At 48.3% G+C, this 19,276-nt stretch overlaps 1 protein-coding gene across 10 annotated transcripts in view; it reads left to right on the forward strand.

Annotated features, from left to right (window-relative positions):
* Nucleotides 1-19,276, forward strand: part of NTM (neurotrimin) — a 1,102,415-nt gene that overhangs the window by 745,230 nt on the left and 337,909 nt on the right. For all 10 annotated transcript variants that reach the window (XM_069740768.1, XM_069740761.1, XM_069740770.1 and 7 more), the window contains one exon: nucleotides 4,602-4,727. In XM_069740768.1, coding sequence (XP_069596869.1) covers nucleotides 4,602-4,727 — 126 coding nt within the window. The remainder of the gene's footprint in view (nucleotides 1-4,601; nucleotides 4,728-19,276) is intronic.

The following is a 19,276-nucleotide window of genomic DNA, read 5'->3' on the forward strand; positions in this document are numbered from 1 at the left end:
CAGCCTCTCCTTCACGGCAAAAATGTTACAACATGAACAGAGTTGAGAAAAAGACCTTAATCCTATTGTTCTACAAACCTATGAATACAGAATCAACCCCTTCAGTGCCAAGTCCAAGAAGTTAGACAATATGTTTCTGATTGTTTGGAGTGGAATAGATCTGCACAACACAAGAAGAATGTGAATCTAAGTGTGAGGAGGATGAAGGGTGTCACGATTCCCCTGACCGCTGTCACCAATTAGTCAGGATTCACACCGTGACCGTCACCCGTACGTCACGGACTGAGGTGACTGTAGGCCAACAGACGGCTATCACATGTGGAGGGGGGCTTATCTTAGTTATCCCTCCACTCCACGATGTGATGAAAAACCACACACAAGGCTATTGACCTCTTAGTTTACAGCAGGGGCTTATTTTAGGTATCCCACTGCTTTTCTATATACCACGAACTGCAGGGATTTATGTATATCCCGCTTACAGTTCCACTTAACACTTGCAGCTCTCTGGCGCCCCCCTTACTCTCAGGTCAGAGTAGGTACTGCACCTAAGGTAATTAGTCGCCAGACAGGCTGCCTGCTATGTACTGGTTATTGGGCACGCTGCAGCGACGCCATAAACTACTCCCACTTAGGCAGGATCAATAATTATCCACGCCTCAGTCGCTATAACGCCACCCAACTACCCAGTACAAAATGTATGCTGCCACCAGCTTCGATTAAACGAGTCCGAAGCTAACCCAAAACAGTAGCGTAGTTCCCTTCAGAAGACTTGGGGTACGGTTTAGAACAGGAGAACGAACTAATATTAAATATTATATCCCATAAAAAATTAGGCAGTGCTTTATCAAAAATATTTTATAAAGATGTTACAAATGAGGCAATTTCAAATATGTGCAAGGGTAATTATGAAATAAACAGGGAGTAAATAAGAAAAGGTAACACTCACATGTTCTCAGTTCATGTCAGGCAAAACCATGCTACAGGCAGACCCCAGATGTCCCAATGCATAGTACAGATCAAGTCCTCAGGCAACAAAACTCCAACTGCCGGCTGGGTTAAGTGTGGGGGCTTATATACTCCAGCCTTGGGACATCACTAATGATATTCACTGAGGTCTCCGAGATATTTACGTTGTGAGACTCTCAGGACAAAGACATTCCTGACTAAGAAGGGAGGGACCACAGGTGGCTTTGCATGATTGGTCACCTGCAGTGTAAGGCCACACCCTGCTCACACACAGCTTCAGGTTACCCAGTGTTTGTCCTAGGGCTGATTGGTTGTATTCAGGGAGGGGAAAAAGAGGGGGGTTTTACAGCGACCATGTGTTTCTCAGCACCATGGTTAGTGGTGCAGAATTCCCTCAGCTATGGTGCTAAAAGGCAGAGAAACTACTACCGATTTTATACACTGTCCTCACAAAGGGCAAGCAGACAAGAAAATGAAAGTGAAACTTTGAGCACAATACTGCAGCATAGACACAGACAGACGTGTACGATCTGAGGTTTATTACATTCTTTCCTTATAATGGCAGCAGGCCGTAAAAGAGACCCAGTTTGGGAATATTTTAATGAAGCTCCTTCGCCTATCGGTAAGGCAGGCATGCGTGCAAAATGCAAACGATGCAACAAAGAGATGCAAGGCCTGGTGGCGCGAATGAGGCAACATCATGAGAAGTGCGGTGATGAAGATGACGACAAGTGAGCTACAGAGGACAGCAGGGACAGTAGTATTTAAGTTTTTCATGTGTCGGCTGGGCTGACAGTCTAAGTTTCTTAAAATATATAGTAACATAGTAACATAGTAACATAGTAAGGCCGAAAAAAGACATTTGTCCATCCAGTTCAGCCTATATTCCATCATAATAAATCCCCAGATCTACGTCCTTCTACAGAACCTAATAATTGTATGATACAATATTGTTCTGCTCCAGGAAGACATCCAGGCCTCTCTTGAACCCCTCGACTGAGTTCGCCATCACCACCTCCTCAGGCAAGCAATTCCAGATTCTCACTGCCCTAACAGTAAAGAATCCTCTTCTATGTTGGTGGAAAAACCTTCTCTCCTCCAGACGCAAAGAATGCCCCCTTGTGCCCGTCACCTTCCTTGGTATAAACAGATCCTCAGCGAGATATTTGTATTGTCCCCTTATATACTTATACATGGTTATTAGATCGCCCCTCAGTCGTCTTTTTTCTAGACTAAATAATCCTAATTTCGCTAATCTATCTGGGTATTGTAGTTCTCCCATCCCCTTTATTAATTTTGTTGCCCTCCTTTGTACTCTCTCTAGTTCCATTATATCCTTCCTGAGCACCGGTGCCCAAAACTGGACACAGTACTCCATGTGCGGTCTAACTAGGGATTTGTACAGAGGCAGTATAATGCTCTCATCATGTGTATCCAGACCTCTTTTAATGCACCCCATGATCCTGTTTGCCTTGGCAGCTGCTGCCTGGCACTGGCTGCTCCAGGTAAGTTTATCATTAACTAGGATCCCCAAGTCCTTCTCCCTGTCAGATTTACCCAGTGGTTTCCCGTTCAGTGTGTAATGGTGATATTGATTCCCTCTTCCCAGGTGTATAACCTTACATTTATCATTGTTAAACCTCATCTGCCACCTTTCAGCCCAAGTTTCCAACTTATCCAGATCCATCTGTAGCAGAATACTATCTTCTCTTGTATTAACTGCTTTACATAGTTTTGTATCATCTGCAAATATCGATATTTTACTGTGTAACCCTTCTACCAGATCATTAATGAATATGTTGAAGAGAACAGGTCCCAATACTGACCCCTGCGGTACCCCACTGGTCACAGCGACCCAGTTAGAGACTATACCATTTATAACCACCCTCTGCTTTCTATCACTAAGCCAGTTACTAACCCATTTACACACAATTTCCCCCAGACCAAGCATTCTCATTTTGTGTACCAACCTCTTGTGCGGCATGGTATCAAACGCTTTGGAAAAATCGAGATCTACCACGTCCAATGACTCACCGTGGTCCAGCCTATAGCTTACCTCTTAATAAAAACTGATTAGATTGGTTTGACAGGAGCGATTTCTCATAAACCCATGCTGATATGGAGTTAAACAGTTATTCTCATTGAGATAATCCAGAATAACATCCCTCAGAAACCCTTCAAATATTTTACCAACAATAGAGGTTAGACTTACTGGCCTATAATTTCCAGGTTCACTTTTAGAGCCCTTTTTGAATATTGGCACCACATTTGCTATGCGCCAGTCCTGCGGAACAGATCCTGTCGCTATAGAGTCCCTAAAAATAAGAAATAATGGTTTATCTATTACATTACTTAGTTCCCTTAGTACTCGTGGGTGTATGCCATCCGGACCCGGAGATTTATCTATTTTAATCTTATTTAGCCGGTTTCGCACCTCTTCTTGGGTTAGATTGGTGACCCTTAATATCGGGTTTTCATTGTTTCTTGGGATTTCACCTAGCATTTCATTTTCCACCGTGAATACCGTGGAGAAGAAGGTGTTTAATATGTTAGCTTTTTCCTCGTCATCTACAACCATTCTTTCCTCACTATTTTTTAAGGGGCCTACATTTTATATATATATATATATATATATTTTGTTTAGCCAAATTAGTTAACAAACTTGGATGTTTGTTTAAGCAAATAACTTATGCTGTAATGTTGTTATTGTTTAAGTTGAATAAATCTATTTAAATTGTTATTAAGGTCAGGATTATTTTTCTCCTTCCTAAGTACAACAGAACAGTGGTGTCCAAATATGAATGATTAACCCATTAAACTGGGGAGAAAAAAGTAATATAAAAAGTGATTCTAAAAATCTTCATCTACTTCTACTTGCATGTTAAAGTAGCAAGAACTAGTTTAGGTAGAAACTTTGATTTAAATCACTGATTTAAATCAAGCCTTACTGACTAGTGATTTAAATCGTGATTTAAATCAGTTAGATTTAAATCAAATCCACCCTGGTTTATACCAAGGAAGGTGACGGGCACAAGGGGGCATTCTTTGCGTCTGGAGGAGAGAAGGTTTTTCCACCAACATAGAAGAGGATTCTTTACTGTTAGGGCAGTGAGAATCTGGAATTGCTTGCCTGAGGAGGTGGTGATGGCGAACTCAGTCGAGGGGTTCAAGAGAGGCCTGGATGTCTTCCTGGAGCAGAACAATATTGTATCATACAATTATTAGGTTCTGTAGAAGGACGTAGATCTGGGGATTTATTATGATGGAATATAGGCTGAACTGGATGGACAAATGTCTTTTTTCGGCCTTACTAACTATGTTACTATGTTCTTGGATAGCGACTTTCAAGGAAAATCTCTTTACCTTTCGTAATGTCATCACCCCTCCCTCTGGCGGCGGCCGCATCCCTCCCTCTGGCGGCGGCCGCATCCCTCCCTCTGGCGGCGGCCGCATTCCTCCCTCTGGCGGCTGCCGCATCCCTCCCTCTGGCGGCGGCCGCATCCCTCCCTCTGGCGGCGGCCGCAGCCCTCCCTCTGGCGGCGGCCGCAGCCCTCCCTCTGGCCTCTGTGTTTTTACACTTGGCTGCTCTCTTTATTCCTTGCTCTCATGCAGTTTCTGCCTTTTATGTCTTGCAGTTCCCCCTACGATAGTGGAGATCTCGTCGAATATTGTGGTGAATGAAGGAAGTAATGTGAGTCTGAGCTGCATCGCCACAGGGAGGCCGGAGCCAGTGGTGAACTGGAGATACCTGTCCCCTAAAGGTAAGTCGCTGCGCCCTTCACGGAGTACACGGCAGCATGGCAGAAGTGTGGCTAGTCCTGACTGTAGAGCTACTAACGAATACGTGTGTGTGAATGTAGACATGTGCAGAGTGAACATGTCTGCTGGTTTATACCATTGAGGTGTTTAACACAATTTGATGTATTTGTTTTTAACTAATGTAATAATTAATGACACTAGAACACTCCCACCAGGTGGCATTCTGACCCAAAAATATGTTGTACCTGGTGATAAAACTATTCCTACTACCACCATGATACTGAATCACTTACTAACAAACCACACAGCCATTTTATCCTGTATCTCTCTTCTTAAGGAGTCAGCTTGTGGCACCTGGTGGCTCGGCTGAGACACGGGGGAGCCTAGAGACGGCTCCTGGCACCTGATGGCTCGGCTGAGACACGGGGAGCCTAGAGGCAGCTCCTGGCACCTGATGGCTTGGCTGAGACACAGGGGACATAGAGGTGGCTAATGGCACCTGATGGCTCGGCTGAGACACGGTGGGCCTAGAGGTGGCTAATGGCACCTGATGGCTCGGCAGAGACACAGGGGACATAGAGGTGGCTAATGGCACCTGATGGCTCGGCTGAGACACGGGGGTCCTAGAGGCGGCTCATGGCACCTGATGGCTCGGCTGAGACACGGGGGGCCTAGAGATGACTTGTGGCACCTGATGGCTCAGCTGAGACACGGGGGGCCTAGAGGTGGCTTGTGGCACCTGATGGCTCAGCTGAGACACAGGGGAGCCTAGAGGCGGCTCCTGGCACCTGATGGCTCGGCTGAGACACGGGGGTCCTAGAGGCGGCTCCTGGCACCTGATGGCTCGGCTGAGACACTGGGGGGGCCTAAAGACGGCTTGTGGCACCTGATGGCTCGGCTGATACATGGGGGGCCTAGAGTTGGCTTGTGGTACCTGATGCTCGGCTGAGAAACGGGGGGCCTAGAGGTGGCTTGTGGCACCTGATGGCTTGGCTGAGACACGGAGGTCCTAGAGGCGGCTCCTGGCACCTGATGGCTCCACTGACACACGGAAGGCCTAGAGGCGGCTTGTGGAACCTGATGACTCAGCTGAGACACGAAAGGCCTAGAGGCGGCTTGTGGTACCTGATGGCTCGGCTGACACATGGGGGGCCTAGAGTTGGCTTGGGGCACCTGATGGCTTGGCTGAGACAGGGGGCCTAGAGGCGGCTTGTGGCACCTTATGGCTCGGCTGAGACACGGAAGGCCTAGAGGCGCCTTGAGGCACCTGATGGCTCGGCTGAGACACGGGGGACCTAGAGGTGGCTAATGGCACCTGATGGCTCGGCTGAGACACGGTGGGCCTAGAGGTGGCTAATGGCACCTGATGGCTCGGCTGAGACACGGTGGGCCTAGAGGTGGCTAATGGCACCTGATGGCTCGGCTAAGACACGGGGGGCTTAGAGGTGGCTTGTGGCACCTGATGGCTCGGCTGACACATGGGGGGCCTAGAGTTGGCTTGTAGCACCTGATAGCTTGGCTGAGATGGGGGGCCTAGAGGCGGCTTGTGGCACCTGATGGCTCGGCTGAGACACGGAAGGCCTAGAGGTGGCTCCTGGCAGCTGATGGCTCGGCTGAGACATGGAAGGCCTAGAGGTGGCTTATGGCACCTGATGGCTTGACTGACACATGGGGGGCGTAGAGTTAGCTTGTGGCACCGGATGGCTCGGCTGACACATGGGGGGCCTAGAGTTGGCTTGTGGCACCTGATGGCTTGGCTGAGACGGGGGCCTAGAGGCGGCTTGTGGCACCTGATGGCTCGGCTGAGACACAGGGAGCCTAGAGGCGGCTCCTGGCACATGATGGCTCGGCTGAGACACAGGGGGCCTAGAAGCGGCTCCTGGCACTTGATGGCTCGGCTGAGACACGGAAGGCCTAGAGGCGGCTTGTGGCACCTGATGGCTTGGCTAAGACACGGGGGGCCTAGAGGTGGCTTGTGGCACCTGATGGCTCAGCTAAGACACAGAGGGCCTAGAGGTGGCTTGTGGCACCTGATGGCTCGGCTGAGACACGGGGGGCCTAGAGGCGGCTTGTGGCACCTGATGGCTTGGCTGACAGTTGTGGGGCCTAGCGTTGGCTTGTGGCACCTGATGGCTTGGCTAAGACACGGGGGGCCTAGAGGTGGCTTGTGGCACCTGATGGCTCGGCTGAGACACGGGGGCGCCTAGAGGCGGCTCCTGGCACCTGATGGCTCAGCTGAGTCACGGGGGAATCTAGAGGCGGCTCCTGGCACCTGATGGCTCGGCTAATTCACGGAAGGCCTAGAGGCGCCTCCTGGCACCTGATGGCTCGGCTGAGACATGGAAGGCCTAGATGTGGCTTGTGGCACCTGATGGCTCGGCTGACACATGGGGGGCCTAGAGTTGGCTTGTGGCACCTGATAGCTTGGCTGAGATGGGGGGCCTAGAGGCGGCTTGTGGCACCTGATGGCTCGGCTGAGACACGGAAGGCCTAGCGGTGGCTCCTGGCAGCTGATGGCTCGGCTGAGACATGGAAGGCCTAGAGGTGGCTTATGGCACCTGATGGCTTGACTGACACATGGGGGGCGTAGAGTTAGCTTGTGGCACCAGATGGCTTGGCTGAGATGGGGGGCCTAGAGGCGGCTCCTGGCACCAGATGGCTCGGCTGAAACACGGAAGGCCTAGAGTTGGCTTGTGGCACCTGATGCTCGGCTGAGAAACGGGGCTCCTAGAAACATCTCCTGATGGCTTGGCTAAGACGGGGGAAAGTGGTATGTCTAAAGACGGGTCCTATAATTGCTGTTGGAGAAAACAGCGCAAAATAGGGTCTTATCCAAGATAATTGAGGTTAATATAATTAAAATGTACTCACCAGACGGAGCTGATATTCTAGCGTGTAGGATTATCCGCTGCAGCAGATCCACCAGTCACTAGGTGACAGAATTATATAGATGAATTTGATCTGTATGTGGCATTTCCTGAAGAACTCACTGTGCTTGGGAACACGTTGAATAAACCAGACTCTAGTATGTGAATAATTCTGGACCCTCAAGTTATTAGGCGACGCAGATCAAATCCACATTTTTCCCATTCATCTCTAAAGACTGGTCCTGGCACCTGAAGGCCTTTTTCTCCATGTCTGTTGCTCTGCCTCCTGCCATTTATTCTTGACCCGAATGTCATGAACACAGAAATCCCCCCCATCCCTGCGGATTTACAACCTGTGGGCAGAAATCCCCCCATCACTGCGGATTTACAACCTGTGGGGAGAAATCCCCCCATCACTGCGGATATGCAACCTGTGGGCAGAAATCCCCCCATCCCTGCGGATATACAACCTGTGGGCAGAAATCCCCCCCATCCCTGCGGATTTAGTGCTGCATTTAGTGGTGTATATGGGGATCTAGCTCTGGATCTAGTTTTTTTTTTTTTCTTGTGGATCTTGTTGTGGATCTAATATTCTTGATCTAGTTGTCTAGTCTTTGATCCATTTATGGATCTAGTTACAGGTTTACTTGTTTAATTTGCAGATCCAATTTTGGATCTAGTTGACTACTCCTTGATCTAGTTGACTTCTTGCACATCTAGTTGGCTGCTTGCGGATCTAGTCCTGGATCTGTTTTCAACTTGTGGATCTAGTTCTTAATAATAATTTTATTTATATAGCGCCAACATATTCCGCAGCGCTTTACAGTATAGAGGGGATTTGTACAGACAATAGACATTACAGCAAAACAATAAACACAGTTCAAAACCGATACCAAGAGGAGTGAGGGCCCCGATCACCAGATACCAAGAGGAGTGAGGGCCCCGATCACCAGATACAGGAGGAGTGAGGGCCCCGATCACCAGATACCAAGAGGAGTGAGGGCCCCGATCACCAGATACCAAGAGGAGTGAGGGCCCCAATCACCAGATACAGGAGGAGTGAGGGCCCTGCTCACAGATACCAAGAGGAGTGAGGGCCCCGATCACCAGATACCAAGAGGAGTGAGGGCCCCGATCACCAGATACAAGAGGAGTGAGGGCCCCGATCACCAGATACCAAGAGGAGTGAGGGCCCCGCTCACCAGATACCAAGAGGAGTGAGGGCCCTGCTCACCAGATACAGGAGGAGTGAGGGCCCCGATCACCAGATACCAAGAGGAGTGAGGGCCCCGATCACCAGATACAAGAGGAGTGAGGGCCCCGATCACCAGATACAAGAGGAGTGAGGGCCCTGCTCACCAGATACCAAGAGGAGTGAGGGCCCCGATCACCAGATACAGGAGGAGTGAGGGCCCCGATCACCAGATACCAAGAGGAATGAGGGTCCTGCTCGCCAGATACCAAGAGGAGTGAGGGCCCTGCTCACCAGATACAAGAGGAATGAGGGCCCCGATCACCAGATACCAAGAGGAGTGAGGGCCCCGATCACCAGATACCAAGAGGAGTAAGGGCCCCGCTCGCCAGATACCAAGAGGAATGAGGGTCCTGCTCGCCAGATACCAAGAGGAGTGAGGGCCCTGCTGCTCGCAAGATACCAAGAGGAATGAGGGCCCTGCTCACCAGATACAAGAGGAATGAGGGCCCCGATCACCAGATACCAAGAGGAGTGAGGGCCCCGATCACCAGATACCAAGAGGAGTGAGGGCCCCGATCACCAGATACCAAGAGGAGTGAGGGCCCCGATCACCAGATACCAAGAGGAGTGAGGGCCCCGATCACCAGATACCAAGAGGAGTGAGGGCCCCGATCACCAGATACCAAGAGGAGTGAGGGCCCCGATCACCAGATACCAAGAGGAGTGAGGGCCCCGATCACCAGATACCAAGAGGAGTGAGGGCCCCGATCACCAGATACCAAGAGGAGTGAGGGCCCCGATCACCAGATACCAAGAGGAGTGAGGGCCCCGATCACCAGATACCAAGAGGAGTGAGGGCCCCGATCACCAGATACCAAGAGGAGTGAGGGCCCCGATCACCAGATACCAAGAGGAGTGAGGGCCCCGATCACCAGATACCAAGAGGAGTGAGGGCCCCGATCACCAGATACAAGAGGAGTGAGGGCCCTGCTGCTCGCAAGATACCAAGAGGAATGAGGGCCCTGCTCACCAGATAGCAAGAGGAATGAGGGCCCTGCTGCTCACAAGCTTACAAACTATGAGGAAAAGGGGAGACACGAGAGGTGGATGGTAACAATTGCTTTCATTGTTCGGACCAGCCATAGTGTAAGGCTCGGGTGTTCATGTAAAGCTGCATGAACCAGTTAACTGCCTAAGTATGTAATAGTACAGACACAGAGGGCTATTAACTGCATAAAGTGTATGAGAACATGATGCGAGGAACCTGATTATGGTTTACGCTTTTTAAATGGCCAACAGGGATCATTAGGTTAATGCATTGAGGCGGTAGGCCAATCTGAACAAGTGCATTTTTAGGGTACGCTTAAAACTGTGGGGATTGGGGAATAATCGTATTAACCTAGGTAGTGCATTCTAAAGAATTGGCGAACCACGTGGAAAGTCTTGGAGACGGGAGTGGGAGGTTCTGATTAATGAGGATGCTAACCTGAGGTCATTAGCGGAGCGGAGGGCACGGGTAGGATGGTAGACTGAGACCAGGGAGGAGATGTAGGGTGGTGCTGAGCCATGGAGAGCACGGGTAGGGTGGTAGACTGAGACCAGAGAGGAGATGTAGGGTGGTGCTGAGCCATGGAGAGCACGGGTAGGGTGGTAGACTGAGACCAGAGAGGAGATGTAGGGTAGTGCTGAACCATGGAGAGCACAGGTAGGGTGGTAGACTGAGACCAGGGAGGAGATGTAGGGTAGTGCTGAACCATGGAGAGCACGGGTAGGGTGGTAGACTGAGACCAGGGAGGAGATATAGGGTAGTGCTGAACCATGGAGAGCACAGGTAGGGTGGTAGACTGGACCCAGGGAGGAGATGTAGGGTGGTGCTGAGCCATGGAGTGCTTTGTGGATGAGGGTAGTAGTTTTGTACTGGATTCTGGAGTGGATGGGTAGCCAGTGTAATGACTGGCACAAGGTAGAGGCATCGGTGTAACGGTTGGTGAGGAATATGATCCTGGCAGCAGCATTCAGGACAGATTGGAGCGGGGAGAGTTTGGTAAGAGGGAGGCCGGTTAGTAGAGAGTTACAATAGTCCAGACGAGAATGAATAAGTGAAACAGTGAGAGTTTTTGCAGAGTCAAAAGTAAGAAAACGGCGAATTCTAGAAATGTTTTTGAGGTGCAGATAAGAGCGAGCAAGTGATCGGATGTCGGGGGTGAATGAAAGCTCGGAATCAAGTATGACCCCAAGGCAGCGGGCATGTTGCTTGGGAGTAATGGTGGAACCGCACACGGAGATCGCAATGTCGGGCAAAGGTAGGTTAGTAGAGGGAGAAAACACGAGGAGTTCAGTTGTTGACAGGTTCAGTTTCAGATACAGGGAGGACATGATGTTGGAGACAGCGGTAAGACAATCACTGGTGTTTTCTAAAAAGGCAGGCATGAGATCAGGAGAAGAGGAGTATAATTGGGTGTCATCAGCATAGAGATGGTACTGAAAACCAAAGCTACTGATTGTCCAATAGGGGCGGTATACAACGAGAAGAGGAGGGGGCCTAGGACTGATCCTTGAGGAACCCCAACAGTAAGGGGAAGGTGAGAGGAGGAGGAACCAGCAAAACATACAGTGAGATAGGATGAGAACCAGGAGAGAACGGTGTCCTTGAGGCCGATGGAGCGGAGCATATTGAGGAGGAGCTGATGATCCACAGTATCGAATGCTGCGGAGAGATCCAGGAGAATTAGCTTGGAGTAGTGACCATTAGATTTAGCTGTTAGTAGATCATTAAAGACTTTAGTGAGGGCAGTTTCAGTAGAGTGTAAAGAGCGGAAACCGGATTGTAGAGGGTCTAGAAGAGAGTTATCTGAGAGATAGCGGGTAAGACGGGAATGGACCAGGCGTTTGAGGAGTTTGGAGATGAAGGCGAGATTAGAGACAGGTCTAAAGTTAGCGGCAAAGTTTTGGTCAAGGGATTGTTTTTTAAGTAATGGATGTATGATGGCATGCTTAAATGAGAAGGGAAAGATACCGGAAGAGAGAGAGGTTGAATATTTTTGTTAGGTGAGAGGTGACAGCAGGGGAAAGAGATTGGAGGAGATGTGACGGAATGGGGTCACTGGTAGTGATGAGCGAGTGTACTCGTTGCTCGGGTTTTCCCCAGCAATCTCCTCCATCTCATGTCCTGATTCTGCTCTGAAGCATTACAATGAAACCCTGCAATGTGCCCTGGATGAAATTGCTCCTCCTATACATAAAACAACTTGGCAGAGATGGCGACAACCGAATCTAGTAGTGTATTTGCAGATCTGGATCTAGTTTACTACTTTCGATCTATTTCTGCATGTATTTTTCTACTTGCGGATCTAGTTCCGAATGTAGTTGTGAACTTTTGGATCTATTTCTGGATCTAGATTTCTGCATGTGGATGTAGTTTTGGATTTAGTTATGAGTTGAATTTAATTTTTTTTTTGGATCACGTTCTGGATCTAGTTTTTTACTTGTGCATCTAATTCTGGATCATATTTTCTCCTTGGGGATCTAGTTCTGGATCTAGTTCTAGTTTTCTACATTTGGATCTTGTTCTGCATCTAATTTTCTACTTGTGGATTTAGTTTCTTACTTGTGAAAGTATTTATGGGTCTAGTTATCTACTTGTTGATCTACTTGTCTACAAAGGGAACAAAACAACCTGACATCCCTGCAATGGCTTCAGAGCTTAGCGGATGAAAGCAATCGATTGAAAAATGTCTGGTTAACGTGGACCAAGCCTACACGCGATATATGTTTCGGCATTGAACACAGGTCATAATTTGTCTTTTTTCCTCAGCACTTAAGTTACACCCATACACTTCCCCTTGATGACTCCTAACAGGGCTGGCCATGGAATGTGGCTTCAGTTTTAGAAAATTATGAAATTTCTAAAATACACAATATCTTCACTCCTGACGATCTCTGGCAATCTATATCACTGTCATATTTTTTATCGGGATTTTACTTTTCCATAGATAGCGGACAGCAGCCATTCCATGTTTCCTATCTGCCCACTATTGATTTGGGGCTTATAGACATTGTCACGATAATGTGAATATGCCATGTTTGAGTATCTACCTAAAAGTACATTGGCTATTCAGATACACGCTGTGGGCCTTTCCGACCCCCCTCTTCCCACTCTGCCTGTGTGTGTAACCCCAAACCCCTCTTTCTCGAATAATGATAGAACTGGGACAAACACAATTTTTGACATGGGCTTCAGTAGAACTATCAGCTAGTGAGTGTTCTAGGTTCCAGAACCAGCACAATTGAGAAACTGATTACTACGGGACTGGGTCACCCAGCTACCCCATATCTATACTTAAATGAATCCCTATGGCACGCTGAGCATAATGACATGGGTGTCGTCCTTCTACGAGGTTCCTGTGCCAAGATATGCGGGATGTCTTCATAATGCTAAGACAGGGGAGAGTATGCAGCCTCTAAGTGAGGTCACCACAAGGGGAGGGCTTTAGTTTTAGGCTAGGAAATAACTGAGTGAAGCAGCAGCCTTCACGTGTCTTTGTCCGGGGTCTAGCTGAGAGACGGGTGATGCATCTGGATATATGCTCGTCCTTCCCCCACAGCACACAGTTGGCCATGAGATAAGATGACATAACAAAATGAAAGTGATTTTTCAACATTAATCCCTTTTTATTTGTAATTGTATTGTACATACGATATTTGTCTTCTTTATAATATCTTTATATTTCTGTAAACACTGCCTACCTTTCTTGGAGTAAAATATATAAAATTACTAGCTTTGTCTCTCCACGCTCTATAATGTACGGTCACGTCCTCTGAAGTGAATTACGCCACTAATCTGGGTTGGCTCCAGACCAGTTAATAATTAAGAAATTGGAGTAGGTGGAAGCAGAATTTATCCTGTGCATTGGGAGGCATTGTATCGACAGTGGCATTGATAATTATTGTTCCCGCCTGTGTTGGTGTAGTTATATCACCCTTGCTGCAGCGTGCCCAATAGCCACTACATAGCAGGCAGTCTTTCCGGCGACTAATTATCCTAGGTGTAGTACACTGACTGAACTGAGGGTAAGAGGGGTGCCAGAGAGCTGCAGGTTCCAGACCAGAACTGGGAAGTGGGATATAGATAAATCCCCTTCAGAAAGAACCAGCGGGCAACCAAACAGGTATGAGTGGTGGGGATGATAAAGGTATCTTCCCCGTGAACCGTGACAGGCATTTCTCACAGTTACGGGAAGAATGTGCATATTTTTTCATAAGTCCCATCAGTATCTGATTAATACCCCAATATTCATAGCTGCGCCTTGGGAGGGTCTTTCATCATAGCAGCTCATCCCTCTTCAATCCACAAACCTGACTCTGTTTCCCACAATCGATATCCTGTTTCAACCTTTTGGTCACCGCCGATAATCCCAGCCTCAAAGTGAGCTGTAAGTAGTTTTATCACTTCTTAGCTGTACACGATTTCCTATTTTCCCCCATGTTAAACATGTGGCCCTATTACCCACAAGTGGTTTCCATTGTCGGCTCTTTCTCCTTAAGATCTTTACACGAGAGTAGGGGGTGAATGCCCCCTTCCCTGCAGTGGTCTTTAGGGACTTTAATATTTCTATGACCTCCTGCATGACAGCAAATTGTCCATCTGAGGTAAAGGAAGGTTCACAGGTGACACAAAATGCAGACCTAGCAAAAGCCAGATCTCTAGCCAGAGGACGGCAAACGTCTCCAAGGAGTGGAATCCTGAACCTCTCGGCAGGTGCCTCCTCCACACATCGCCCCGGAGAGGGCATCTCGCCCTGACCCTGGAATAAGCCTCCGTGGCTCATTCATGGCTCCTGGGTTTTGGCCTCACGTACGTTACACATCTCTTCTGTATGTGACAAACGGTCTGTGCCTACTTCAGATGGAGGATCTCATATTGACGGACTTGTGTGGTCTTGGCCAGGATGCCACTGGTCTCAGGTGTTTGTCTGCACACTTTTTTAACAGATTGACATCCTGGAATTCAATGGATTGGAAGAAAAAAATAAAATTAGCAGTGCTATGTGAAGCCACGCATGATCTTAGAGCAGAGCCGCCGAAGCTGATGGAAATGGATGAAGCCGGCACCAGGCTCATTACAGGATTACTTTCTACAAAAGTGTCTCTCCGGGGAGCGCGTTTTACAGCTCAAGAGCCTGCGCAGGAATGGCAGCCTGTCCTATATTGTTCTTGGAGGTGGCATAGCTGCTTCGGTATTTCCAGCCTTGCCAACTGTCTGTGCTACAAAAAGAGATATTTCCGCAGGCAGTTCTTAAGGGTGTGAAACCAGCAAGGAACGCTTGGCTGACTGCTCCCTTGGGCTTGCCACCCAGGGAAATGTGAAGACGTGAATCTTTAAATATTCAGGAATTCTAGGTTAACCCATTTTGCAGGACAGATTAAAGTCAACATGTTTCTCACATACCTGTGGGTTCATTATCTGGGAGAGCGATGGGTGATGTACGGAGAATGGAGACTAAAACAACCTGGTGTAGATGTGGCACCTGGTGATGGTGGAATCATCGGCAGTGTAGTGTAGATGTGGCACCTGGTCATGGTAGAGTTACCGGAGGTGTGGTGTAGATGTGGCACCTGATGGTGGAATCATCGGCAGTGTGGTGTAGATGTGGCACCTGGTGATGGTGCAGTTACTGGAATTGTGATGTAAATGTGATACCTGGCGTGATGCAGTTACTGGCGGTGTGGTGTAGATGAGACACTTGGTGATGGTTGAATCGCCGGCAGTGTAGTGTAGATGTGACTCTGGTGATGGTGGAATCATCGGCAGTGTAGTGTAGATGTGGCACCTGGTCATGGTAGAGTTACTGGAGGTGTGGTGTAGATGTGGCACCTGGTGATGGTGGAATCATCGGCAGTGTAGTGTAGATGTGGCACCTGGTGATGGTGGAATCACCGGCAGTGTGGTGTAGATGTGGCACCTGGTGATGGTGGAATCATCGGCAGTGTAGTGTAGATGTGGCACCTGGTGATGGTGGAGTTACTGGAGGCATGGTGTAGATGTGACACCTGGTGATGGTTGAATCACCGGCAGTGTAGTGTAGATGTGACACCTGATGATGGTGGAATCATCAGCGATGTGGTGTAGATGTGATACCTGGTGATGCAGTTACTGGTGGTGTGGTTTAGATGTGGCACCTGGTGATGGTGGAATCATCGGCAGTGTACTATAGATGTGACACCTGGTGAAGGTGGAATCATCAGCGGTGTGGTGTAGATGTGATACCTGGTGATGATGCAGTTACTGGCAGTGTGGTGTAGATGTGACAACTGGTGAAGGTGGAATCATCGGTAGTGTAGGGACACCTGGTGAAGGTGGAATCATCAGCGGTGTGGTGTAGATGTGGCACCTGGTGATGATGCAGTTACTGGTGGTGTGGTGTAGATGTGGCACCTAGTGATGGTGGAACCACCGGCAGTGTGGTCTAGATGTGGCACCTGGTGATGGTTGAATCATGGGCAGTGTAGTGTAAATGTGGCACCTGGTGATGGTGGAGTTACTGGAGGTGTGGTGTAGATGTGGCACCTGGTGATGGTTGAATCATGGGCAGTGTAGTGTAGATGTGGCACCTGGCATGATGCAGTTACTGGCGGTGTGGTGTAGATGTGACACCTGGTGATGGTTGAATCATCAGCGATGTGGTGTAGATGTGGCACCTGGTGATGGTGGAGTTACTGGAGGTGTGGTGTAGATGTGGCACCTTGTGATGGTGGAATTATCGGCAGTGTACTATAGATGTGACACCTGGTGAAGGTGGAATCATCAGCGGTGTGGTGTAGATGTGATACCTGGTGATGCAGTTACTGACAGTGTGGTGTAGATGTGACAACTTTTGAAGGTGGAATCATCGATAGTGTAGTGACACCTGGTGAAGGTGAAATCATCAGCGGTGTGGTGTAGATGTGGCACCTTGTGATGATGCAGTTACTGGTGGTGTGGTGTAGATGTGGCACCTGGTGATGGTGGAATCACCGGCAGTGTGGTGTAGATGTGGCACCTGGTGATTGTAGAATCATCGACAGCGTGGTGTAGATGTGGCACCTGGTGATGGTTGAATCACCGGCAGTGTAGTGTAGATGTGATGATGCAGTTACTGGCAGTGTGGTGTAGATGTGACAACTGGTGAAGGTGGAATCATCGATAGTGTAGTGACGCCTGGTGAAGGTGAAATCAGCGGTTTGGTGTAGATGTGGCACCTGGTGATGATGCAGTTACTGGTGGTGTGGTGTAGACGTGGCACCTGGTGATGGTGGAACCACCTGCAGTGTGGTGTAGATGTGGCACCTGGTGATGGTAGAATCATCGACAGTGTGGTGTAGATGTGGTATCTGGTGATTGTGCAGTTAGTGTGGTGTAGATGTGGCACCTGGTGATTGTGCAGTTACTGGTGGTGTGGTGTAGATGTGACACCTGGTGAAGGTGGAATAATTAGCTGTGTGGTGTAGATGTGGCACCTAGTGAAGATGCAGTTACTGGCAGGGTGGTATAGATGTGGCATCTGGTGATGGTGCAGTTACTGGCAGTGTGGTGCAGATATGGCACCTGGTGTCACGATTCACACCGTGACCATCACCCCCCACGTCACGGATCGGTGTGACTTTAGGCCAACAGACAGCTATCACATGTGCAGGGGGGCTTATCTTGGTTATCCCTCCACTGCTACAATGTGATGAAAACACACACAAGGCTATTGACCTCTTAGTTTACAGCAGGGGCTTATTTTAGGTATCCCATTGCTCTTCAATATACCACGAACTGCAGGGATTTATGTATATCCCGCTTACAGTTCCGCTTGAAAACTTGCAGCTCTCTGGCGCCCCCCCTCACCCTCAGGTCAGACTAGGTACTTCACCTAGGGTAATTAGTCGCCAGAAAGGCTACCTGCTATGTACTGGCTATCGGGCACGCTGCCGCGAGGCAATATAGCTACTCCCACTCAGGCAGGAACAATAATTATCAACGCCGCAGTCGCTACGACTCCCAAAGGCACAGCACACGGTATGCTGCCACCAGCTTCGATTAAACGGGTCCAAAGCTAACCCAAAACAGTAGCGTAATTCCCTTCAGAAGACTTAGGATATGTTTTAGAGCAGGAAGAACGAAAACTAGTAATTTATATATTTTACTCCGAAAGAAGGCAGTGTTTATAAAAAGGCATATAAAGATGTTACAATATGAGACAATTGAAAATATGTACAAAGGTAATTATAAAAATAACAGGGGTTAAATGAGAAATTAACACTTACATGTTCATGTCATTTCAGACAGAACCAGGCTAGTGGGCGGAGCTCCCAAATGTCCCAATGCATCAGGACTGGCAGTGAGGGCTCCTCTGGAAAGACTCAGACTAAGGCTGCCGTCACACTAGCAGTATTTGGTCAGTATTTTACATCAGTATTTGTAAGCCAAAACCAGGAGTGAGTGATAATTGCAGAAGTGATGCATATATTTCTATTATACTTTTCCTCTATTTGTTCCACTCCTGGTTTTGGCTTACAAATACTGAGGTAAAATACTGACCAAATACTGCTAGTGTGATGGCAGCCTAAGACTGAAGGCTGGGTTAAGGGTAGAGACTTTTAAACCCCAGCCTCGTGACATCACTAAAGGGGTTGGTTTCCTCTGACCCTCCCATCTCCTCAAACATACCAAATTTAACACAAAGTTTTATAATGCTCGTATCTCCGCTCCAGAACATGCCAGAATTCCAGCACACCCCTCATTCAGCTTATTTTAAAATTGGCTTTCTAATGAAACCAAATTTGGGCTTGATGGGATACATAGTTCCAGAGAAATCCATACTCTGTCCCTGTTGGAACTAGAAGCCCGCACTTACCGTGGCTGATAGATGGAGATTCACAAACTGGACTTATTATTTTCCTAGCCTAAACCGTTGGCCCAATATCTCACTATAATGGAACAAAGGACTTCTTGCCTTTAAAGGAGGAAATCAGACCAGTTTCTGCTGGAGGAAGGTTTGAGCCAACACAAGCGATCGTAAAAATTCTTTTGGAAAGTGCATTTGAACAGCAAAATGGATTGCTGTTAAGGGGAACTAGAGAAAAAAAAATCTATAAATGTTCAGCATAGCGAGTGTGAGCGAGCTGAGTGTGACCAGAGCGTAAGTGTGAACGGCGGTAAGTGTGACTTATGATTCAGTGACTTTGGATTCAGGGAGTTTCCAAGGGAGGAATTGCTGTCTGTTTTTTATTAATACTTTGTATTTATTTATTTTTATTATTTAACTTTTCTGTCTGGTGCAATCCCAATTAGGAAATGTGCTCCACTCTTGTTAATGCCATCCAGTGCACATCTTGCCACATGTATGCAATCCTTGAGCAGCCGATCGAGGGTACATACTGCTGTGCGAGATATGATCACGTTGTGCATTTGGAAACCCAGATTCTGAATTTAAATGTGCAGCTGGCAACACTGAGATCCATAGAC

The sequence above is a fragment of the Ranitomeya imitator genome, chromosome 10 (genome assembly GCF_032444005.1).
Source record: "Ranitomeya imitator isolate aRanImi1 chromosome 10, aRanImi1.pri, whole genome shotgun sequence".
Taxonomy (NCBI): domain Eukaryota; kingdom Metazoa; phylum Chordata; class Amphibia; order Anura; family Dendrobatidae; genus Ranitomeya; species Ranitomeya imitator.